The sequence below is a fragment of the Eucyclogobius newberryi genome, unplaced genomic scaffold (assembly GCF_026437365.1).
Source record: "Eucyclogobius newberryi isolate DKJ021-1_F unplaced genomic scaffold, fEucNew1.0.hap1 SCAF_6, whole genome shotgun sequence".
NCBI lineage: Eukaryota > Metazoa > Chordata > Actinopteri > Gobiiformes > Gobiidae > Eucyclogobius > Eucyclogobius newberryi.
Window position 1 is genome coordinate 28,928,697 of NW_027316278.1, and position 26,574 is coordinate 28,955,270.

At 38.9% G+C, this 26,574-nt stretch overlaps 1 protein-coding gene across 1 annotated transcript; it reads right to left on the bottom strand.

Moving 5' to 3' along the window:
• Window positions 1–1,445: 1,445 nt before the first annotated feature.
• Window positions 1,446–26,433, bottom strand: plcxd3 (phosphatidylinositol-specific phospholipase C, X domain containing 3). The gene is made up of 6 exons (XM_072433826.1): window positions 26,285–26,433; window positions 9,258–9,514; window positions 7,352–7,525; window positions 6,240–6,415; window positions 4,661–4,762; window positions 1,446–2,526 (listed from the first exon to the last, which is right to left on the bottom strand). The coding sequence occupies exons 1-6, from the start codon at window positions 26,385–26,387 to the stop codon at window positions 2,370–2,372; spliced, it is 969 nt and encodes a 322-aa protein (XP_072289927.1). The 5' UTR covers window positions 26,388–26,433; the 3' UTR covers window positions 1,446–2,369.
• Between the last annotated feature and the right edge of the window lie 141 nt (window positions 26,434–26,574).

Consider the following 26,574-nt stretch of genomic DNA (forward strand, 5'->3'; position numbering starts at 1 on the left):
AACGCTCCTATGGGAGAAAATGCAATCTCAAATGATAACATTCAAATATAGCAGACAGTGTTGCATCTTTCATAGACATTTTCATTCGGTTAATGTTGCTGGTCAAAGGTTAATCCAAATGATTTCCCAAAGCTGTAAAGGTTTGTTTTCCTCCTGAGCTCAGACGCTCATGCAGTCCCTTCCCTTGCTCTGCCTGAGCAGCACCTGGCTACAGAACAGCACATAACAAAACACAGGCTCTTTGGGGTCACCCAAGGGTGCCGCTGCCCACCTACCTTCTCCCTCCTCATCGCCGTGGTAACCACATGATTTTTAGGACCATTCTGTGTATACTGCTTTTTAAATTCTTATTTGGAGAGTGCTTTTGAGTTTAGAGGGATGGAGAGGCTCACAGGTGAGCAGGGTGGAGGTCAATTCTTTGAGTTCAGGTAAACTTCAAATCTATCATACATTTGGTCTTTGGTACATGATGTGACGAGGATAGACTTCCTTTTAGCTTCTGATGAAACTGAGGTGTGCAAGCCTCACTGATGATTATGTAACACATGCATACATTCATACATGGTGACCTTTAACTAGAGCTGTTCTGCATCCAGGCATTCAGTGTCTTGCCCAAGGACACAACAGTAATACGCAGTGATGGGATTTGGAATCAAACCTCTGACATTTTGATCAGTGGACGCTACATGCTGAGCTCCTGTTGTTTACACACCTCGTACAGATTGCAGCATTTGACGCAGTATCATAATTTTCTTGCCTTGTAAAAGTGCTTCTTATCGGCAGTAGAAAAGGTTTCAAAAGTCTGGACTGTTTTAGAGATCAAGCCGTTTCTACTTCCATTCGCAAGTCATTTGCAAATCTACTGGATTATAGTAAGCTGCTCAGACTATTTCCATGCTAACCATTTTATACACACTTCAGTTATAATGAGTAACATTTGCATCATGAGCTTCGATGCGCTCAAGTGATTTTCCGTGAACTTACTTCGGTATCACACCTTCACAAACCATAAAAGAGCCCTAATCACAAAGCTAATGTGGCCATTAGGAGAAGGCATAGTGGGCTCATCTTTCACATGGATCTGAACAGTTTTTACAGCTGCCAAATGACAACTCTATAGGCATTCTAGGAACAATACAACTTTCAAGTGGGTGTATTTTGGGTTGCAACAATTTGAGCAGTTAAAAACATTAAGATATTGTTTTTTTTTACAGATCCCTGCTAGTTCAATGAATGTGCCTTTAACTTACATTTTTTGGAAAAAATCTAATAAAGTAGAATAAATCTACAATAGTGACTCCTGCAGGGACATTCATATTTAATGGGACAACATACAAGAAGGTTCTTATATATATATATATATATATATATATATATATATATATATATATATATATACTTTTTTTTTTTTTTTAGTGCAGTATAAAAGACTACTACTAAGTAAATGGAATCAAGATAGATTTTATTATAACATTGGTACCACTTACAATGAGTTGCATAACATCAAAATCTCCCATGTTCGAGTGTTTGTTGTGGTACTTTATCAGTACAATGTGTCATGAGGCCCGGACTCCATGTTGGCATCATTACCTAATTATTACTTTGTTTGGATGTGGGCCTCATTTAGCTTTTAAGTCCACTGAACACTTAAAACTACTGTGAGATTCACAATGTGTGCGTTGTCCTTATCTATAGTATGTTCCTCCTTTGTTTCTTATGATGACTTACTGTTGCATTATTGGGAAACAAGTTGACAAGCGCATTACAGAAAGTAAAACAAACAAAACCCCAGAATAAATACAAAATCATGGAGGGGATTCATTGGCCAAAAATAGACAAAGAATCAAGCCAACATGAGCAATAGTTTATCATCACTTCATAATGTGATTATTAATGCAAAAATCATACTGTTTGTACCGATAGAAAACTAAGACAACCACATACAAACAGTCACATTGAATGATTCAAGTTACAAAACAACCTTGAATAAAAAACAGTCACTGTCACAAGAATACCAAGCAGTACTTAGCTCAGTACATAATACATTTAGCACACAGCTGAGATGCTCTGAGGCAGTGATGAAGTGTGACTGAGTGGTCAAAGGAGCAGATATTTTTACAACACCAGAAGTAAACAAAATGGAAATATATTTGGATCCAAAACCTCATTCTCTTAGCATTCTGGCTAACTTCAGCATGTTCAATCATCCTCATGTCCCAACACTGTGCTCACAATAGCCCTAAATAAATAGAGAGGAGCCCTGTTAGCTCCCCAGTTATAAAGAAATGCCAAAGAGAAAAGAGCGAGAGCCCTGCCTCCAGACGCCATCGCCGCAGTAACGGCCCTAGTGCGCCCCCTAGAGCCCGCCCTCAGGTGGCATCCTCATCCTCCTCGTCCAGGTGGTAGTTCAGGGTGATGACTGCACTGATAAACTCCCCCAGCTCCACAAAATCAGCTGTGATGATGTTGATGCCGCTCTCCCCGGGACGCTGCGACCGGATCCACTGCATCATCCCCGGTAAAGCCCTGAGGACGAGAGACGCAAACAACTCCTCATGTACTCTGCAGAAGACTCACAGCCAGCTCTGACCAGCCTCCATGGCTTACAGCCGAGGTCCCCAACTTTTTCAATTTTATAGGTGTGTTTTGTCATTATTGTTGTATACTGCACTGTGGTCAAAAGGTTACATTTATATAGCACTTTAGTACCTTCAAGGCACTCAAAGTGTACATCAAAGAACCACTCACCCAAGTGCTCAAGGCTGTATATCTCAGTATTAGATTTGTTTTTTTATCATTCCTGTTTTTGCACTGCATGTCAGCATCTGTGAAGACACAACCCTGTGCACCTTTTTCAAGGTGTTCATGAGAAATGGTAACTACCAAAATGAAGTAAATGCTAGGTGGGCTGACCATGCTGGCTGCTGTATGTTGTTGGAGAAATGTGTTCCAATCGAGACAACAAAGTTGCAAAGCTCTGTTGTCTTGAGTCAATGTGCAGATGCCTCGAGAAGAACAGCTCACACACACAAACCATTGTGTGATACTTCTTCTGAAGTTGGAAGTTACTGTTGAAACATGTCAAACATATTTAGCTTTAGGGATAGACTTCCCAGGAAAAGTTACTTATGTGCACCTTTAAAACTACTCGAACAAGACAAACGTTCTGAATTCAAGTCATGTTAACTCTGCACGCATTCAGCTTTTGCAAGGCAGTCTCAAGGACATTGCTGTGTCTGTCAAATCAATCACAGCGTCTGAGAAACATCTGCGATCCAGACACCAGCTGTGAGAGTGACATGAGGCTATGGACACGCTCCTCCCACAAACTGTTACTCTCTCGTTCCCTGTGTCTCCATCAATGGCTCTTTTTACAGCTTGTGCCAGTCAGATTGCAAAACACGTATGGGCAAAACGCCATGGATGGAGTTCGAAACGACGCCTACATCAAAGTGAGCCCTGACGCCTGGTGGGGATCACTGATAGTGGAGTTATCTAATGAATTATACATGCCACGGTGGGAAACTGATGGCTTTGCTGCTCTGCCTCAACAAACGGGTGACATTAGAGCGGATGAAAACAGTCTGCAAAATAGAACATCAAAGTTGAAATGATTTGAGTTCAGAATATTGTGTACGTACAAGAAAATTGGTGGTTATCCAGCGATCAACAATTTTCAATTGGAAGGAGCAGGAATGTCTCGGCCCCTGATCATGTACCGTAACACAATTACACTACGCAAAATCTATGACTTCCTCTACCTCAGATTAAAAACATATGGTGCTTTGTATATTGATTTGACTGAAGTATCTAACATTGGCTGACAAAGATAAAATATATTGTTCTGGCTAGTTTAGTCCTGGAATAGCTCACAAAAACAACAAATCTAGTCCTGGTTTAAATCAATGTAAAACAAAATCATATTAATCTCCTTTTTTAATCTGAAGTCAAAATGTGAAAATGTGAAGACTGATCAGGGCTTGGTGGCCGCTGTTGGTAAAATGAGATTTGGAATAAATTCGGTGTTGAACACAAAGACATGGTTACAAAAGGCTGCAGTGACTCACATTTTGCGTGGTGCATTATGGGTACATAAATCCATTTTGTGGCAATTGTTGCCTAAGGGTTCCATTTAAATATAGTCTGCCACAGAATACTCAGTGTCAGACACACAGCTACAATGCTTTCTACTATAAACATTGATGTGCAAACACATTTGTGAGCTAAGATAAGAAAAGGAAATTATGTTTTGCTCATTTCAATTCATACTGAATATTATAACAGTGGCAGTATATAATTGTGTTTTTGTAATTGTAATACAAATACAAAGTGGGTGCCATTAGGGAGCTCAACGGTCCCATTTCTTTTTTCCTATCTTTCTTTTAAAAAAGAGTTACCGGTAGAGTGTTTGATTTATGTGGTAACTAATTACCATAAGATATTTTTTTTATTTAAAGCATGTAGCTGAAATGGTTCAAAATAAAAATAATCATCATGGACAAACATTTCCAGTAGCTGGTTAGCATTTTAAGTTTTAATATTAGAGTTTCCAAAAAGTCTATGGGAAAAATGTATGGGAAATTGACTTTGTGTCTTTGGGGTGAGTTATGTTAGGCTCTATTAGTCTATTCAGTCAGTCCGGCCGTGGATGGACACATACCTATCTGTGATGGTCTCCCGAAGCCCACTAGCCACGCCCTTCATCACTGTGCTGGCCTTTGGAGTGAGGACCACCTGAGACACGAAGAAAGAGCCTTTCTTTCTGGAAAACACACACACAATATGTTACTGCTTTGATTTTCTGTCTGACACTGTGGAGTTTGCATTCTTCTCCCTGCGGCTAATAACTCTCCTCAACAGCTCATGTAGTAAAAGCTGCAGTTTGTACACGGGTTTAATTAGAAAGTGATGAAAACAGACATTTAGATGAGTGTTTAGGCCTGATCTCTCTATACAACAACAACAACAACAACAACAACAACAACAACAACAACAACAACAACAACAACAAACACACAAACACACAAAGACACAACAAATTTGCACATTAACTATTCTTATCTGTGTAATTTATTTCTAAGTAATCTGTTTTTATTATTATACTTCTGTTCCTAATCTGTGTTGCAACACTAACAATTCCCCATAGTGGGACAAATAAAGGTTATCTTATCTTATCTTAGCTCAAGAAACAGATGAAATTAAAGTAGGAGACAAAAAATAAGTACATATATGTGTGTAAATATTGGGTGTAAATAACTCGTTTTTAGGAAGCATTGGGTGTAGTAAAACCGTAAAATGCCTGAAAATAAGTGTTCCCTTTCCAGCAGGTGCCACAGCTCGGCTCCGGAGCAGGTGCTGGTGCAGCTGAGCCACATCACAGCAGGAGCATTAAATACATCTGATACAAATAAAGCCTTCTACAGTCCCTATTATGTCCTCACACATGATCTCTGCTAAGTCATGACATGTCAGTTTGTAGCCAATGACAGATGCTCAACAGATCAAAATATGCATCTTTAAAATATAAAGCAGAAAACAAGGGATAAAAGAATACAGAAAAATGATATGGCAATAACCATTTTTCAGAGCGATTTTGTGATTTTGCTATTCTGTATTACTCAGTTGTCTGGTTCAATTACTATTTGTGTTGTTATCAGACTTTAAACATGCTCTTGTGTACCATTAGTTTGGCATCTCATGTTTTACAAAAAAACTAGAAGTGACATCACAGATCGCAAAAACATCAAACGTCAGGGAAATTCAGAATGGAGAGGTTTTTACGCTCGGAGGGGAGAGGACTTTCTAACCAGGATTCATTAAACTGGGGTTAATGAAGCTAAATGCTACTCCAGGAAATATTTGATGAGGGAACAATGTTAGAACATGGTTGAAAACTCAAAAAAGTAAATTTAGTCCTTTAACAAAAGGAACCACATTTCGAAACATGGGTTATTTTTCCGTTGTTCATTTATAGCCATGAGCAAAGTGCAAGATACAATTAGGTAGATGTAAAGGTTGACAATATAATGTGACACATGTTATACCCTAGTCACCCAAATACTCCTAATAGCCCTCCAAAACAGAATCAACTTCAATGATCCACATAAAACAGCAACAGTATCCACAAAGATTTAATTAGGCCACAGCATCCACACGTTTCATGTGGTGGTTGTTCTTGTCATTGAGAAGTATGTCAGAGTGGATATGAGGCTTTGTGGTGATGTCGTCCTCAGACTGACCTGCGGTCTGTGAGCGAGGCCTGGAGGAACTGGACCAGCTTCTCCGGGTCAGTGGTGTTGGCCCAGGGAGACGGCATCATCTGTCCTGGCCACAGGAAGGGCACGTCCAGGGCCATGGGGTGGTGGTAGAACACAAGAACCTGGTACTCCTTTTCCCACAGGTACTGCAAGGTCACCTAATGTTATAAAGGAAAACAAAGGGGGTAAAAACAATTGGAAAGAGCTAAACAAGGACTAAACTTGGAACTTCTTTTCCCAGCAGTAGATTATAAATAAAAGCAGCATAGTGTAGTGTTCTATATATAACAGTATACACTTAAAAGTGCAACTGTGATCAATAAACACATCATTAAAAAGAGCAGAAGTTTAGTTTCTGAGATCTGGACAGCAGATAATTGAATAGGCCTTGAAATCGCATGGGGACAATGTGAAGCCACAATGTCTAATGGAGCCTTTTCTACACAAACAAAACAGACGCTGTACAGATTTGTCTGCAGACAGAGGGTTAATCGCGGTCAAATGGATGAACAAGACAGCCAACATGTTAATTAATGCGCACAGCCTCATATTAAATGTAAACATGAACATAAGCTTCAACAGTAACTTTTCTGCCGCCACCGGCTTATCTACTTACATTAGATTATATTGCCTTGCCTGGAATGTTGTACGGTATGGTGTTGTACTTATCTATCTCCATGGAGACAATCATGTAATGAGACAGGTCTGGTCTGCAGTGCGGCGACCTGATGTGAGAGCGTTTTTCTATTTGAGCAATAAAAATACCAGTAAGTGAATAAATGTAAAAAACTTAATGTCTGGGAAGTTTAATATGGAAAAAATAATAAACCTTTGAAAGTTTAGTGTCTATGTTACCAGTTGGTATAAGCTCGCTCTTGGATTGCATAATTATGTGCCACTAAGCGGGACCTTTGACAGAGCCTTTTATAGAAAATTGCACGGTTCAGCCCGCATATGAACTATGATTACACGTAAGAGCTACTATTGTGAATCTTCAAAAGATCAAGACATAGAGACAAGAGACAGTAATTATGACATTGTTTAGGGCACACGAATGGGAATATGTGGTGGAATAATTTTGTAATTGGTGTCACCTCTTGGGCAAAGACGACTGGACACAGCTTGTCTCCAAACACCTCCTTCAACATGGCCACCAGTTTTTCGTGGTGATGGTTCTGGACGCCGTAAAAGTGGTTGAAGTCTAGAAAGACCACTTCTCGAGCGTGAGCTGACAAGAAACCACTGATCTGCTCGAGTCCCTCTCTGACCTGTGGGAAACACAAATAATTCAATCAATTAAACTTATGCCCCTTTTCCATAAGTACTTATGGCTTTCTTGCTAGTGCATTTCTATTTGGTTCTACCTCCTCAGAACCGGTGCTTTTTGGACTATACGTGATGCCCATAGACCGTCAGACACAACTGGGTAGAAATGTAATGTTTCTCGAGAGCGAAGCAAGCATGTGCAGTAGAACACTACAGTAAGCCTGTCCTCTGTGAACATGACACTACAGAGTCTTAAAACCTTCAGAAAAAAGACAGCACAATTTAAAATAAAAGCTATGTTTACAAAGCCAGCACACCTAGAATCAGCTGTTTCCTGTCGGGAGAAAAGCGCCTCATTTTTACACACAATAACTTTATACCAGGGTTATCTAAGTAAATTGTGCGACTATATCAATATATATCATCTCTATACATCCAGAGATGAGCCAACTCAAGTGACTCCTCTCAATCACTATTTTTACATGCACAGAGAAATTAGAACAGTGTGCTTAACAACCAAACTCAATTTGTCTCGTCCCAGTCTTCATGCAGCTACACGAGGACCAAAACAAAACCATTTTACTTAGTCTGCTCCTATCTTTATCCTATCTCTTGCACTGTTGCATGAAGCCTTCACACAGATTTCTCCAGTGATATTGAAATCTTCGAGATTCAATTCAAGTCATTTCAATCAAGTCTTCTCAATCATAAAACATGCATTAAAAAAAAAACTCTTTAAATTGGACCGGCGTGCATACAGTATATACGTAAACGCAGCAGCTCTAGTCCGAGCTCCCCCTGTGCTTCTCAGCTCCTCACCTCTAAGCAAGTAAAATAAGATAAGATAATATAATCCTTTATTGTCCCACATGGGGAAATTTCATTGGTGCAACGCAGGAAGATACAGAGGTAGATACAGAAGAAAAGAACAGATCACTTATAGGAAGTCTGAAAAACACTCTCAGTAGAAGATCTCCTATAAACAAAAACTCCCATAGACAAATAAATAAATACATAAATACCATTGCATGTGATCACGACAGTAATTGCACATGAACATGTGTCACGACAGCACATAGATTGCACATGAATTTCACAGTAATTGCACATGAATCACAACAGTAATTGCACATATGACAGAATTGCACATCAGTATTAGGTTAGGTCAGTATTGCGAGTGTTCAGGACTAACACTCGCAGTGCCCAGGAAACCAAGCAGAAAAATATCGACTGCTTGTTTTCTTGTTTCCAAGATATTGTCCTTTTGCTGAATAGACCAACTGGTAAAAGAGGTTTGTCTTTTGACTGGCTCCTTTTCACCAGCTCAATACGGCAGCCCAAAAATATATTTGGACTCCTTCGCTTGTGGTAGAGGCTTCAACTTACCATTATTTTAGTGGTTGATTAGTCAACTAGTGTAACGATTATTTCTATTGTACAATATGAATTTCGACAGACATTTTGAATCCAATAAAGCTTCTTTTTTTTTGACATTTTGATCAAACCACCATCTTGACAATCAAACATCTTTAAGAATATATATATATATATTTTGTAGGCTCTAGCTTTAAACAAAGTAAAATGGTAAAGAGATGTTTTAGGTCCGAGACTGAATCCTTTAGAATCTTTTCTGCGCACAAACGATAAGCAGCACATACATTTTAAAGCTGGTAAAAGCAGAGGGAAAAGGTCAAAGCCGGCAAAAAGCATGACTAAATATTCATAAGTACTGACTGTGGCGCTGAAGAGTCCGTGGGCGAAGAACAGCTCGTTTTCGGGGTCCCGGGGTTTGGTGGAGATGCGCAGGTCAAAGAAGCGAATGCCGGACACCATCTGGCTGGTGAAGTTCATGGTCTGCGTGGCCAACCATTTCCTCATCAGCTTCTTGGCGACGGTCCCAAACACGGACACAAAGTTCTGCACCGTCTCTGGCTGCTCGGGGCCCACGGGAGAAGACTCGTCGATGTAGAAACTGAAGGAATCATGGGAGCCTGGAAAGGAAACAAGCAAAGTGTAATGAGTACGTTTAGTACTAGTAATATTGTGGGAAGGGTTTTCAGACATTGTACTTTTACTCCCACTTGAGTAATATACTGTACAGTGTAACTTCTTACTTGAGTAATAATTTTGGTTCCTCTTCCCATTGTGAGAAAGTCTATTTTCTGTGAATTCTGTGAACTGTGAATTGTTTATATATTAAGAAGTGTATTTGAATTATTTTGTGAATTCTACATTTTATGCATGCCCGTTTTGATATATTTTGCTACTATTATTGTTATTTATCATTGTGTGTTGCGCCTTAATGTCCACAGCAAGTTCCTAGTTTGTGAACTCTGTTCATTGACAATGGCAATAATCCCCTGATTCTGATTCTGAAAGTGACAAAAGCTTAATGTTGACATATAATTGGACAATAAAGGATTATCTTATCTTATCTTATCTAATTATTTTAATATTTGTGTTTCTTGCACCGCTCTGTGAGATTTTGTTTAGGTTTTCAAATTTTGTGGTCAATTCTTTGAAAAATAATAAATATTTAATCTGATTTTTTTTTTCATTCACACCATAGGAAATGTGCTTCTGCAATGAACAATAATCGCAAAATATGAACTCAATTCAGAATAAAAGTCATTCATGTTTTGTCCTTCTTATACCTTAACTTCAAATATAAGATGATCAGATGTTACGATCAGGCAGTTACTCTTTTACTTACTCTTACTTATTTACTTCTACTTGAGTAAGATTATTTTGAAGTTACAGTACTCTTATTTCAGTAGAATTTCCTGCATTCTTCCTTCACTGTTTGGATTCATAGCTTTACATTATGAACAGTCCTCAAAACATGTTCTAACATTTGAAGTTTCTATCAACACCTCTCCTCCTGCTGTCGATCGGTCAGAGAGAGAGAAAACAATGCATCGCCATGGTAACAGCTCTGCCTCTTCCTCTGAGTGCATCTGTGGATCTGACTCCTGAACTCTGACAGTGCAGTGTACGTGTATGTTTACTTCAGAGTGCTCTATTCTCAAGAGAATTGCCCAGCAGAAAAAAACAAACCTAGACGGCACTGAAGTGTGCCACTTTTGATGTTTTGCTCATTTTATGCTTTATGGACCATTGCCGGAGTTTTCGGTTGCAGTAAAACAGCAATAACAATACTAATTGTATTTATTACAGAGCAGTGTTGCTTTTATAGCTCACAGTTTTGGTGGAAAACTGCCACAGTCATGATTTGATTTGACCATGTAGTGGAATGTTTCCAAACCATGAACTATAAAAATGATGCTACTCATAATAAAGCTGCACAATATAACTACCACACCATCGAATCAAAATCACAATTTGAAACTGCAAGTATTTCGGTCCACTGATTAGGTCCAGGTTACTATGTCCACTGTAAACAACAAAACAGCTAAAACCCTTTAGTTTTTTTGGACCGCTACAAGTTTATACTCCAATATATATTATTTTCTCAAATGTTAATGCTCCTGAAACGTGCACCCTGAATATAATCCTACTTTAAAGATTTATCACAAATCAAATGTTATACTGTGCACTATAAATGTGGTTTTAAAACTACAAATGATAAGTAAACTAAAAAAGTCTAATGCAGTGAAACAAAAATATTCAGGTTAATTTTAGGTCTAACTCCTGCTACTACTACAACTTTACTACTGCACATAAAAACCCTATTTTGGAATCATTTTCAGGAGAGTCCTGGGGCCAGAGAGGATCCTATTGTACCAACACATCCTCTGTCTGATTGTCATAGAAGGACTGATGGTCAGCACCCATCAGCATCACCCTCATGCCTTAGGCCTCCTTTCACCATAGTTTTGACCATAGACTGTTGAAATAATAATACAATCAATGGTTTTCACACTCCGGGTTTGTCATTCATTTCAGTGCAACCCCTACGTCTTCTGCTAGTGATGATTTGAGATTTAATTAGTAAACTTTGACAGCAGCAGTAAGTGAAGCTCTGGGTTATTCTTCATTCATATGCATCGACAGCTCTTGTATAAAGCTCAGATCAGTCCTGTTTCATCGTCTCACATGCCATTTCAAGGCAAAAATAAGATCTCTAGTTCAAAAAACGACACCTGGTTCGAGGACCATAGTGGATTAAGAAGTGTACACAAGACCAGACAAAAGTGAGTCTATGCATAGAAATTAAAGCTAATTGAACAGACCAAAAGTTCTGCTAATATTCAAAAAGAATAGAGTAAACATCATAGTGTGTTTTTTTGTTTTTTAATCTACATGACTAAAGCCATCATCTTTTGTAGAATATGTATGTATGTAAGATATTTTCAGCTCACATGGAATTTCCAGAATTTCTGATTTTGCACAAATAGAAGCCTTGGTCACGTAACTTTGTTGCTACTGACGCAGGGTTCATTTCGAGATATGCCCACTTTAGCTCGAACCAGGCTTTGAAGGCATGTTTCTTAATGCAAAAGCAGCAAAACGCGCTCCTTCTTCTGATTTATAAATTGCATATCACAACTGAACCTGTGACACATCCTATTATAGGGAAGGGAATGGGAATTCTGCTTTCGGCTTGAGAACCGTAACACAAAATGAATATAATAAATAAATACACGTTTATATAACCTGAGGATACTGAAAGAAATATTAAAGAAACATTCTATAGCTTCATTATCTGGTAGAGGCTGAAAAAGGTTAAATTCCCTCTGGAACATTCTGCTTTAAGGGTTTTAGGATTTTTCTGCCATGTGAGGATTTGGAAAAAGTCTTATCTACGAAGTGCCTCAGGTCCTCTGCTCATGGCAAAGAAAATGAACTGATAACTTTGTCACTTTCTGTTGCTTCCGGCCTTTAAATCACGTGAAAATATATTTTTGCTTGTAAAATGTAGATACATTTTAGTAGCAAAGTTAATATCCAGTCTAGACATTTTCATTTTCAATTATTATTAAAACATTAACATGAAATTGTCTCTCTTTGTGGTATAAATAAATGTCAAAATTTGGTTAATGTGCAATCCTGCGTACGTACTTAGGTGATAATTAGCCTTTTACGGTTTGTGTTTAACTATGCAAATGAGGAACACTGCACTGTGTTGAAGTATGTGACCTTCACCAGCGCACTGCATAGGTCACAATATCTACATGAGTTACAATATATGAATGAGTTAAAATAGTAATTCTATGGTGATTTGAGTAGTTTTAGCTCTGGAAATTGGGACAATGTGGAGCGGTGTAATAATCCATTCATTACGTGACTTTTCTGGTGGAGGTTCTGTCTGTAAACATGGGGATGTTATTGCTTTACCTGTATTGTTTTACAGTGTATGGCATTATATATGGCTGCAAGATGAATCGTAATAAGTAAATCATAAAGACTGCAATTTTTGTAAGTATTGTAAATTCTCCACAAACCACAAAATATTCCGTCTTATTTTGCATAAAAACAGCTCCTAAAACTAGTGATTCTTTTACTATTTTGTCAGTTCAAGCTCTGTCTCCCAATTAATAAATTAAATTACTGTTTTAAAAGCCCCAAAAATATTTGAAAAACATGTATTTTAATGAGCGCTTGCTTCTCCACAGATCTAATCATCACCTGCTTGCCATGGAGATACGTTTAATGCTGTACTCTGGGGAATTGTAGGCAAATAAATAACATCTCAATGGAGAAGAGCAGGTGGCAGATCTTTTTTAATGTTTTATTTAACCTTTACTTAAGACGGAGAGTCACATTGGGATTAAAAACCTGTTTTCCAAGGACGTCCTGGCCATGAAGGAGCAAAGTACACACAGTTAAAACATACAAATGAACAATATTTTCCAGTCTTTCTGCAACATATTCCAAGCAAAAGGAGCTGAGTGGACAGAGGCTTTCTTCATTTTTGCAAGGAATTTGTACTAAATCTTAAAAAAAAAAATGACATGATGATTTGATTTGATACATTTTCTGGTATACAGTACTTTGAAAGATCTAAAACAAATCCATTTTCCTCATGTAGATTCTGTTTTGCAGTGATTACTAAAGTGCACGGAGCCAGGTCTGAGCAGGGGCCGGAGCCGTGAGAGTAACCCGAGCAGACAGCAGCACCCCGGGGCCACAGCTCCAGACTGGACTGTGGCCAAAGCAGCATCACAACAGTGGCACGTGACCTTCTCAGCAGCCATAAGCCGGCGCTCTGCCTCCGCGCCTCAACACACCAGCGGCAGCACTGTTCACCTCAGAGGAAGAGAAGGGCAAAGTCGTAAACTGACCTGTCGTCATGGGAGAAATACGTGGCAGATTTCACTTTGTCACATTTAGGGGTGGCAAATATGAATACCTCCATATGTTTTGGATTATCCCAATGAAATCATTCCAACGCTAGCCCTCTGATTTAATTTATTATCTATATATATAAATCAGAACTCTCCAGAGGAACTATAATGTATTACTGATGTTAATGGACAAATATAATGCGTTACATTTATTGTTATTAGCCTTTAAACATGCTCTTGAGTACTCTTAGTTGGCCACTATTTTTCTTTATAACAAACAAAATTACTGTGAATACACAAGTTGGTTATATACATATCTATTTTTTATTTTTTTAAATTACTATTATAATTATTATTGATTTATTTTTCACAAAACCCTATGGTCAAGAAAATGTCTATTTTTAAAATGTTATTAATACAATATATTATTAATATAATTTACATGATTAATGAGATGATAAAGGGAATAAAAAGGGAGTCATATAATGTAATGTTAGGAATAGCTTTTCCCTTGATTTCATCTTAAATGTAACTGTAGCTTTCACCTTGTTTCTCAATATGTTCTACAACTTAAATGAATGAAATGACCAAACAAAGCAAAACATTTTTCTTTCCGTGTAAGATAAAGTCTAAAGTTGTGAGTTTTAGTTTCCTAAAAGGTGAAAACAATATCAGGGCAAAAAAGTTGTGGATTGATGATGAACTTCCTGAAGCGCTTCCCGATGTTGTCCGTGGTAATGAGACAGAGAAGAAGAAACTAAACATTTGCAGCATGAAAGAATTGCTCATCATTGGCGCACTTCTGGTACCACTGGATCAAAACAGACAAGAGCCGGAGCCTCTCTTGTTATGATGAGTCACTGACACATAAGAAAAGACCATTGCCTCAACAAAGCCGCGGCGTATAGACTTCAACAGCTCCTCTATTCTCTTCTGATGAGGCAGGCGTGTTCTGCACCAGATAGGAGACGACAGGAATGACAGAAAGGACGAAATTTAGAGATGACGAAGGTTTGATTGAAGTCAGTGCATTTGTGGAATTGACCCGAGTACTGTGAGTCATACGCTGGGTCTGGATTTCCTCACACAATCGATTTACAGACGGAGACGACACGAAACACGCACAAAGAGGAATATATATCAAATAAAATGAACTATAACCTATACGGGTGTTTGATGTCATGATGTATGAATTAGAACGGTTTGAAGAAGTCGAGCTAGAACACATTGTACAGTATGTTCTAAGATATGATAAAGGGGCTGCTATTTTTCTTTTTTCATGTAATAAAACCACAGTATTTTTGTTCACTTTGTTGTAAAAATGTGACTCATAACAACGAGTTCTAATCTATTTAATTTCAGTTCAATTTCAACTTTGCTTCTCATTTTGGCGCACTATTGCAAAGCTTTACACACCTATCCTTCATTACTGTGATGAAAGATATGTTTTTTCAGTATTAGACAAGGCAACGTAGCGTGAAATGGAGGTCAAGGGCGGGTGTGACATTCAGCAGAGAGTAAGAGCCAAGAATTGAGCTCTCAACGCACCGTATATTTACATTCAAAACCAGAAATCTGATCACCGTCTGATTTCTCTGGAGTCTGGATCAGATTATTGAGATGTCATGTAATTTCATGTTGTCGGTAATCTGATTTCTCTCTGATTGTTCGCACCTATGCAGGTTTCTGGCAAGAGAAAATGTTACAGATTGAAAGAGTGATTTCAAAAATGATTAGTTGAGATGTGTTATCAGGTGTTGCTGATCAGTCACCCAAAGTCAAATTGAATTACAGTAATTGGTTACTATTCTAGTTATCTGATTATTCTAGTTATCCATGGAACCACTTGACTACCAGGCAAGAAGCTACACACAGCTACAAAAATATTTTACATAATTTACTAAAGTTTATTTGTGTTTACATTTTGTGTTCCAGTGCTTCAGCCCATTATCCAATCAGAAATCAAAGGGCTCTGTATACTACAATGTGTCCTCGGTTGATGATTAGTTATTGGTATTACAAGGACCACGTACAACATATGTGAATAACTGGGTGGGGCTCAGGGTGGGGGATCCATCTCTGCGATCTGCCCAGCCGGTTCGGGACCCCCAAAGGAATGAGTTAAGAAAGGAATGAGTAAAGAAAGGAATGAGTTAAGAAAGGAATGAGTAAAGAAAGGAATGAGTTAAGAAAGGAATGAGTAAAGAAAGGAATGAGTTAAGAAAGGAATGAGTTAAGAAAGGAATGAGTAAAGAAAGGAATGAGTTAAGAAAGGAATGAGTAAAGAAAGGAATGAGTTAAGAAAGGAATGAGTAAAGAAAGGAATGAGTTAAGAAAGGAATGAGTAAAGAAAGGAATGAGTTAAGAAAGGAATGAGTAAAGAACGGAAGAGTGCGCTATGGACAACGCTGACAATCAGGAACATGGATTTATTGGCATTGAACTGATGGCCCGGCGTTGGGTACTTTAAATATAAAAATACAACTCACTTTCATCTCATTTACACCTGGTGAAGTTCTGCATGGTCCTGTGGTACATAAAAGCCATTGTTTTTGGAAGCAATATTAGGTATGAACACTTTAAAAGCCCTGGCCATAAACAGCCTATTTGCTTCCAACTTGTTGAAAACAAAACTGCCAACATAAAGCTATTGAAATGTATACAGCCTATAACAAAATATAATAACAAAATAAACCATTTCCATTCAGAGATCTGACAGCAGGACCAGAAAATCTATTCATATGAGAACTTAACAGGATCAAAAAAGCGCCATACATTTTATATGACTTTAACTTGATTTTTGGAATCAAGATAAATGTCCCCCTGCTGTAAACTCAATTATTACAGCCCCAGGAGGCTCTAGAGCGTCACATGAACAGCCCGAGCCTGTCAGTCTCTGCTGCTGCACGATAACGCCTTTACACTGTTTTTCCAAGGCACAAAACTATGCAAGTACTGGAAAAGGTCATGCATGGAATATAAAGAAAACCAAGACATGCTTTGTAGAATTTTGTCATTTTAGATGTATCATTAGACAGGCCAAAAACAGAGGTACATACTGATATTTATATTATAAATAGTTCCTCTGGGCAACCTGACAGCACTTAAAGATGCACCGTGTAACCTGTCATCTGTGTCTCAGTGGAGCTGTTACTGCTTTGCCTGGTTGTAGTAGTCTTGCTTTTTTTTGAGAAAAGAATTCTTCCTGAGAGGATCGTCTTTCTGTGGCTTGGCCAGGCTGTGTCGCCTGCTTGTGTCCATGGAGATACATTTAACAACAAGATCCCTTATATGTCATGGAGTGGTCAATGGTAAATCAACATTTTGACTTCCATTCAGAAGTCATTTTCAATCTGAAGGGACTGAACTAAGAAGCTAGGGAGAGGCTGCCATGTTGCCATAGAATGACTCAAAACTGGGTCAGTAGGTAACAAAAACAACATCTCTAATAACATGAAACTTCCGGAAAACAGTGTCCGGATACCTGCCTTTAAAACTTTAAGGAAACTGTGTGTAGCCTGTATGCTTGCATGCTTTTAGAAAGGAACTACAATCACAACTGAATCTGTGTGGCAGAGCCGAGGATGAGCCTGGTGGAAAGTATTTAACAAAATCCATACATTAAATGGATAGTAACAATGAGTAGGTTTGATCTGTTTATCAGCTGAATCAAATACGTGGGTTATTTTTTAGAATCAGAATAAGCTTTATTGCCATTGGTCAAAGAGCAAGATTCACGGACATAGGAACTTTTACTGGCTGTTCGGTGCAACACAAACATCAAACACTGAACAATTACCTTTACTGAATAGTTTTAGAACAGTAGACAAACTAGCATAAGCACCACAAGAGACAAGGAGACTATAATTTAGGCATGTGAAATGTGTAAAATTTTACTCAAGATGGCGATTCAATCACAGTGATTGTTGAAGATCAGCTTGACACTACGCCCATCAGTAAATGCATCTGAATTGGAGGAAATTTCGCTATATTGTATTAAATGGCAAGGAGTGCGTGTTTGTATTGTTTATGTTAAGGACATTAAAATTGAAATCCATTTTATCTGTTTATAATGAACCAGAATAAAAATTAAATCAAAAATTGACTGATGAAAAAAAAAAAAGATTAATTTTATGTAGTGAAACTACCCACAAATTCCTTTTTTTTTTATTTTTTTTTAAATATATATCATCATGGTATGGAAATCAGAATCAAGCCTTTTTCCTTAGTATCGAGTTTTTGAACGTTTTGTGTCGTGACAGCCCTGGTCTGAGCTCACAACATGAAGCACTGTTTATCCTGGCTTTGGCTCGCGCTCATCCTCCTTGTTAAGGTGCTTAAGTGTCAGCGCTGTGATTCAGACGGGCCCCTGATGGACAGATTTACAGCTGAAAGTCCCTGGCTTTTCTCTCAGACCCATGGGAGCCGTCGAGAGAGAGGAATGGATCTGTTTATATTGCCTATGAGATGGGCTTAACTTAATACTGTGGCCTGGCCTGGAGGTATTCTATTCATTTACCTCTGGAGAAGCCTTGAGCCGGCGTAGATGGAGAGGGTGAAGGGCGGGCGACTGCGGATGGTCCTCACAAGCCTCTTCAAATGCAAATCCCAAGCGAAAAGCGGGTCTTTTACGGTTTAACGTTTCTATATTGCTGCTGCACATGCGTTAAATGAATGCCTGTCTCAATGGCTTGTCCTCTTCATTGAATAGTTTCATTAGCACGGTAAAAATGGCCTGACATGTTTCTATCTCCATGGAAACAAAAAGTGCACCATCGAGCAAAGTTACAGGTCAGATCCGTGTAGAGGCGATGCCACTTAGCAGTGAGAGTGTAGGTCGAGATGTTTTTCAAGCAATGAAAACACCTAGAATTTCATGGAATAAACGCAAAATGGACTTGATTTTCAAAGCGCGAAAGGAGGGAGTACTGTAGGCATTCAAATCTAACTGCAGACTAGTGGTTTTTGTTGCATAATTTTAAGCCTGATTTTCCTCTCCAGCGATTCTCGTAAGTGATTATTTGTCACGGCGCTCCTCATGTCTGTGGGGTCAATGTGATTATGTTACAACTATTTGTCGGGTCGCAGCTCGCAAACCTGAAATTAGGAGGTTCCAATAAGATCACCGTAGCCAATAGGAGCAGCCAGACAGTGTTAGGCTCCGTCACCTGTTAAACTTTAGGAATAGCACAAAAGAAACCCTTGTTCATCACCGCTACAGTGAGTGTAACAGGCTCCTTGCTTCCAGTGAATACAGCGCTCTCATGTTTCTCTTTATAAGCAGAGTTTAATCTACACACGTTTTACTTTTTGTTTCATTTTTGTTCATTTTCAGGTGAGTGCACGGCTTTAGAACAGCAAAGTGATACTAAGGTAGACCACCAAAGCTCAGCCAATCAGAGCGCTGCTTTCGGCTCTGACAAGATGTAAAATACTTGATCATTAACTGTGGATAGTGTGTTGATTTTACAATACACTCTTTGGGCTAAGCCACAAAATACACTTTTATCTAGTTACATCCAGTTTTATCTTTATGTTTATAAAAGGTTCAGAACGGCCTGAAAAATCCTCTGTGCGTATGTTAAATATCAGAACCAGCACTTCATAAATAGTCAAAATGTCTGCTCTAATTACTTACATTTCAACCATTGTGTCGGGGAACCCTAGTGTGTCTTCCAAATCCAATTGACTTTAATTAATTTAACAAATACAATTTCTTTCTAATTGCGGTCAGGTAAGTTTAGAATAAAAAGATCATGCACAATTTATCATCTTCATAAGACCAGATATTAAAGCTATAGTTGTGTTCTTGATTTTAGTGCAAGAAGAAAGTATAATTCATCATAAATATTCAAGAGCCCAGTTGACACCAGTGAGATCTGTTGTTTATAGCTTTATTTTTATTATTTGTATCCATCAAAATATTTCCACATTTGCATTGGAAATTGAGGGGGGAAGCCACTATTAGCTACAGCTCCTCTAACGCTTTCTCACAGGACACAAACGAGGTTATAGTACATCCATCTTCTCTAGTGTTGTTACGTAAACCTCCCCATGGGGTCAGACAAAAAGCAGCCTTTTCTGTTATAGCCTGGTAATGCATCCTCTCTTTTGGTCAGTGTTTATTGTACACGTCCCTGTACAAATAAATACATACCATACATACAAGGTCATCGGTGCAGAATTTTTTTTTGGTTTCGCTTTTCACCCCAAAATGGCTGGGACATGGAGGAAATCACCTGACAATAGTCTATTTTTCATTCACCTCAGGCTGTTGAGGTTGGTTCCTCTAATCGCAGCTGCCCTGGGGCAAACTGACATGGCTGCCATCCTGCTGGAGTGCTGGATTGGACAACATGCCACCACTTTTGACACAGTTTGGGGTCAGACAAAATATCCACCACACTAGACCTGGTTCAATAATAATAAAAGTAGCAATAATAATAAGAATCATCATCATCATCATCATCATCATCATCATAATAATCATAATCATAATAATAGTATAACAACAAGATTAGATTTTTTGAAAAACACAAAATTTCTAAAGGTTTTACCAACATTGCTCTGCAGAATTGTATTGAACCTAAAACATGACTAGAACCAACTGTGTCTGAATTAAAAGTCTAAACCACGACCAAACCAGGACTAAACCAGTAAATAAGAGAAAATATATTTTTATATTTCGGTGTAATCCCTCATTTGTCCAGGAGTGTTCCATTGTAGAAAAAGGTTCAGTTGTATCATCTGGACTCAGTTTAGAAAAAATTAGACGTTTCGACTCTCATCCAAGAGTCATCGTCAATAAGCGAAAGGTCGAGAACTCAGATATTTATACTATTCTGTGGTAAGTCTAATATTTTATATTTGGAAGATGGGCCTAATCTGGCTCGTGGGCCTTGAATTGAAAGCCTGCTGTGACACAAATGTGCAGGGCTGGGAGCAGGTTTGCCTCATAGCCTGCTCAGAATGTTCGATTTGACCAATAGAAAGTTAGAAAATCAAACAATGAAACAGCCAAAGAAATCGCAGCGGCCAAATGAACAAAGATGTCATGAATGTCCTTTTAGTCTTGCAATGAGTCTAATACATAGCTAGTATTTCATTTTTCATTGCACACAAGCAAGCAGCAAATTAGCCAGTAACAACATACAACAGTCTTTCATTCTTTCAACAATTATGTGAGTGTGTGCCAGTAATAGGTTATTATAATGATGCTAAATGGATTTAGAGAAGACCACAGAAAATCAACAGCTCTCAGCAGGGCATTCAATACTCAGACATTGCACCTTTAATATGTCCATTTCCCCGATAGCTGAAAATCATTGTGTCATTTCTGAAAAGCAATTATTGTTGTCAGGGGTAAGTTTTGTTTGGAGGATTATTACATATTGATTTAGCAACATGTTGTATTGATGTCATGGTTATTATTACTGTGGGTTTAGCATTCTTATCCTGCAAGATTAGGGACTGTATGAAGCAGAAGTTTGTTTTGTTTTTAAGGACAATATCACAATTGCTGTTTGGAGATGAACAAAATTAGAATACCAAAAACATATACCGTATTTTTCGGACTATAAGTTGCACCGGAGTATAAGTCGAACCAGCCAAAAAATACAAAATAGAGAAGAAAAAAACATATATAAGTCGCACTGGAGTATAAGTCGCATTTTTGGGGGGAATTTGATTTGATAAAATCCGGGACCAAGAACAGACATTTAATCTTGAAATGCAGTTTAAAATAATAACAGATTAGAGAACATGGTGAATAGGTGTACGTATGCTAACGCTAACACCTTCAGCTACATGACGCACAGACAGAACTGTGGTAAGTGTCTGGTATTTAGATTTGTATCAATTTTGTCCATTCCAAGCTGAGAATGTAAAACACAAGTCTAATAATATCCATTACCAATCTTGATACTACAATGATAATAAAAGAGCCAATAGAATGTCATTTTCCTATTTTTTTCCTTTTCATTCTTTTAAGATAAATATTGTGTAAGATAAAACACAAAATAAGAACAAAAATAAAGCAAAGAAGAAGAAAAAGAGCGAGAAAGAGTAGTCCAAAGTAAATAAATCATTCTGACATTCTGTATGTCCCCTTTTGAATCAGGGCTCTGCGCGTGATGAAAAGATCTTGACTTTATTTGACCCAGATGAAGCTGTGATGTGATGCCTGGTGGAGCACATTATGAACAAAAGCATGTTTTCATCAAATTCAGAAAACAGACATATTTTTGGGCAATTGTGCCTCAATTTGAGTCCTACAACTTTTTCAGCTCATGTCATGTTTAGGAACCTGTGTATCGACCAGTAAACACTTATCCGATCACTAAATAGTTGATGATTATTCAAACGATCGATTAGTTGCGATTTAATCTTTTAACTTGTTGCAGCCCTGGTCCCATCTGTCCCAGTCTGGTGAATTTGTCCATATTTATGTTCAAAGTAAAAGTACATTTTTCCATTTCATAAATGTTCAAAGTTATTTCAGTCCAGTCCTTGATAGTCGGCTCTTGAGGTTATTGCTTTATTTTTGCAGTCAAAAATATATTCCACAGGTATCCATCAGGATATGGCTAATAATGATTTTCCAGAACCGCTCAGCTCGACTCACTGTATGACTTTTGTCGTGTCCTTGCTCTGCGCTCACACCTCTTCTAGTTAGTGTCAAGCCCTGGCTCTTGGGTATTGGACTGGCCCGGTGGGTCGCCTCAGCACGGGGCCAAAAAGGACAAAACCCAGAGCGCTGACTCATGTCTAGAAGCATGAAAAGTCCGACCAAACAAATCCAATTTGACAGACGCAACAGAGCCCAGGGAAATGCACTTTAAAACAACGAGGAGATAAATGCTGCGCTTTGCCACATGAGTCATAATAAACAAGACTTTGGACGAGCGTTCAATACAGGCCCCACGCTGCCCTCTGTGAACACACTCCAACATTTCAATCACTGTTTACTTTAGGTTTTATAGTCAGCATTCAACATGGAGTCAGCCTTCCACAGGCTGCTTTACTGATGCCTTTGAGTGTGTTATTAAAAGTCTGCCCCTTCTCACCCTCCGTGGGTGGTCTCGTCCCTCTTGAGGGGATTTTGAGTAATTGTATTCCAGTTACTCTTTCATTTGGTGGCATTCAGAATACAGTTACTTGCTCAAATCAAATGGAGTATATTATGGTATTTCATCCAGCAATTTAGGCTTCAAACGGCATGGCGTTAGCAAGAGAAAAAAGAAAAGAAAACAAAGCTCTCGTGGTGCTCTTGTGTGATATTTTCTTCTCTAATTAGTGATAAGTAAATCCATAACAAACCTTGCAACAAATATGCTGTTTGATGCTATATGGCATTTTTTACACTATTCAATATAATAATATAACACAACTCTGTGTTAATACATATTAAAGTATTCAGAACACATTACTCTGATTGGACCGTGTGTACATTACAAAATACATTTTAATGCAGGTCACGTAACTTCATACATATTCAAAGTATTCTACCCAACACTGGCAAATATCAACAGATTTGAGTGAGGAGCCAGGTATGTGAGCAGAAGGCTGCCTCTGTGCTTCAGAGTCCTACACTTCCATCCTCAGAGGACATGTCTTTCCTCAGAGAGCAGCCCTTGGGTCACATGCAGCATGTGTGTGATGTGCCAGGAAACAACAAGACAAAAATACATTAGGAATGAATCCATCATTCATAATTCAATTCCATCATTCATTCCTGGGACCTGAGCAAAAAAATAAATTAAAAAAGGCTAACTATTGTTGTGGCTGTTTGTCTTTTTTAAAATGATGTTTCCCTGAGAATGAACAAATTCTGTCTCCCTCTCAGAGAGTTAAAACAACTTGGCCATGAAGCTTGTTTTTATCCACAAATCTTGCATACAATTTGTTGGGATTATTTTAGTGCTTCTCAACTTCGCCAGTTTACCAGGAAATGCTTTGTTTTTCACAGTCAGAGATGAAGGTCTAGTGCCCCCTGCTGTTACACCATATAGGGAATAGTTTAGCCTTAATAATGCATAATATAGTACTTTTTTTAAATAGACTCTTGGGAAATACAGGTGTGTCTCTACAGCAACTACTACTACGTTGTTCTGTTGTCCAGAATGTTCCTCGAAAAGCTCACTCCCAAAAAGTCAGTATATGGCTACGTTCACACTGCACGGTATGATGCACAAATCTGATTTTTTTTCAATTTAAGACAGATTTATTTATGTGTATATGTACAAAAAAATGGTGTGAACGGCATGCAGCTTGACGTGGCCCGCATGCGCACAAAAGAACACGTCACACGTAGCGCACAGTGTTTACGGAAGAAAAAGGGCCTCTTATTTATGTTATTAGTTTTGTTAAATTTCGTTCAAAGGCTTTTGATTTTCGGCTGGCATTGCAGTCAGGAGCGCTTAATCCCACGCTCGGCAAACGCAATCTCCTCAAATACCACCCGATTATGGTGCAAACTCTTTATTTTCGCCTGAATGGATCCGTCACCACATTTATTGATTAGTTCATAAACCTCTTCCTTCTTCCCCTGACAGTTTTTAGTCTGTAATACGCTTTCTCTGTTGTTTTCTGGCGCTTCGACGTTTATCCCTGAAATGTCGTCTATTGATGACGTTTAGGTCGGATGAACGGGACCTGAGCGTTCAGATCATAGTATTTTTTGTTTTCCTCCAAAGAGAATCATATAAAAGCAGCACCTAAAGTATTAACCCTAACCTGGACATAAAGGCCAAAAGCAGCGCTCTGATTGGCTGTGCTGAAAAAAGCTGTTCAAATTCCACTCATGTGCTTTAAAATGAATGCATGTGAATATCAAGGGTGAGCCAAAGGGTTTACATTTACCTATTTACAGTTTCTTGGCGTGATTTTTATAAAGTGGTACCTAAAAATCCCCCAGAACACAGAACAAACTTTTTACCAATGCGATTAAAAACATGTTAAAACTCTTTCCACTATTTTTATTCACGTGCATGAATTTGTTGCTTTAGGCTCAATCCGTGTCCTAATGTCTGTTGTTTTCTTATTAAACTACAAAATCTCAAATCCAATGCACGCAATTTCAAATGAATGTTCAACAAGCTGCAATAGAAGAATTTGGGTGTTGCTAAAAAATAAAGTGGTGAAGGGGCCCGGAGTGAGTGGGCTGTGGGGCCAATAAAACAGCCGTGACAGCTAATTAAATGGGACACGGGCTGCGCTACTGTGGCTTGGGCATAACGCAGCGCATATGATTTGATTCAGCAGAATTACAAGCGTGAGGCAGCGCGTCTTCATGTACAGTCTGTACAGCCGCTGCCTGGGTGGAGACTGTGTGCAAACTAGGGTTGGTTTGGTGCCATGCCACGCCTTGTTGACCGATGACCACGAGCAGAGGAGTGCCAGAATACGGGACGGTTTCACGCCTCTAAAGTTGGAAGTGGAATGAACTGGCAGATGGGAGGATAAAAGGAGCTTGGAAAGAGACGAGATAGAGGAATAAATAAACATTTCTGGGAGGTGAAATTCTCAACTCAAACAGCCCGTTTCACAAGTGATGATTATTTTAGAAGTGGAGTATTTTTTTGTCAAATAGTCGACGAGTCTAGATTATTTCTGTTGTACATTAAGCATTTTGAAATATGTTTTTGCTAAATAACGGTTGAAATATGCTGAGTGAATAGAGAATATTTACTATTAGTCGTGTGTTATCAATGAAAACCAGCAATTGTTTATTCTTTTGTTACTTTTACGTTAAACACTGTCCCTGTCTATGTTATAAAATGTCCTTTGGCATGGACCCAATCAATTACCACATCACAACTGGGACTAAACAGTAACTAGAACTAAATATGGACGAGACCAGGGCTAAACTAGGGCTAAACCAGGACTTAAACAGGACCAAACCAAGTCATTAGTATTAAACTGTGCTAAAACCAGGACCAAACCAAGACAAGTGAAAACACAGCCTGAAGTCCGAATAATCAAATCCAGTCATTGTTAATGATTACAATGATCAAACTGCGATTATTTAGTCGACTAATTGCAATTATGCCAATTAATCACCACAGCCTGACAGTCCACTAACTGTACAGAATGATGTCAAGAATGTATCAAATCAATTCCAAGACAACGGCGCCAAAAAAAATATTAAAATAAATAAAAATACAAAAAATCATCTTTCTGGACAAACAAAACCCCACTTCCACTCTCCTTCACCGGGCACCACCGGGCACCACCCATCACCACCCGCGCCCTCACTCCATCACCCACACGGGGTCACGTGGTGTTCAAACGGCAATTAAAGCAGATGAAGGTTAATGGGGAGCGCGCGGGGGCCACGCGAAAGGCGCGTCGGTTCCCAGTTGCGCAACAGGTCGTACCCTTTGTCCGGCGGGAAAGCGACACATTGGCACGTGCATAAAAAGCTTAGAATGTAACGTAAGATGAACAAACGCCAAAAACCACGCGTGTCCAAAAACGGGGGTTGGGATAAAAGGCGCGGGAATAAACACGTACCGGGAATGGCCAGGTTGGTGAGCGGGATCGTGTGCATGCTCCCCGGTAAACTTGCCATCCAGTCCACGAAGCGCTGGTCCACTCTTCCGTGAGACGATGCCATGCTGTCCGTCCTGCTGAGTGCTTGAAACCGGAATGCCTCCCCGCGCCTGCCCCCGTGCTCCGCGCTGCGCACTCCCGCACGCGCCAGTCCCGGCGCGCGCGCGCTCTGCTGCCCGTGCCTCGCGCTCCGACCGCGCACAGATCAACACACACACACACACACAGAGACACAGAGACACACACACACA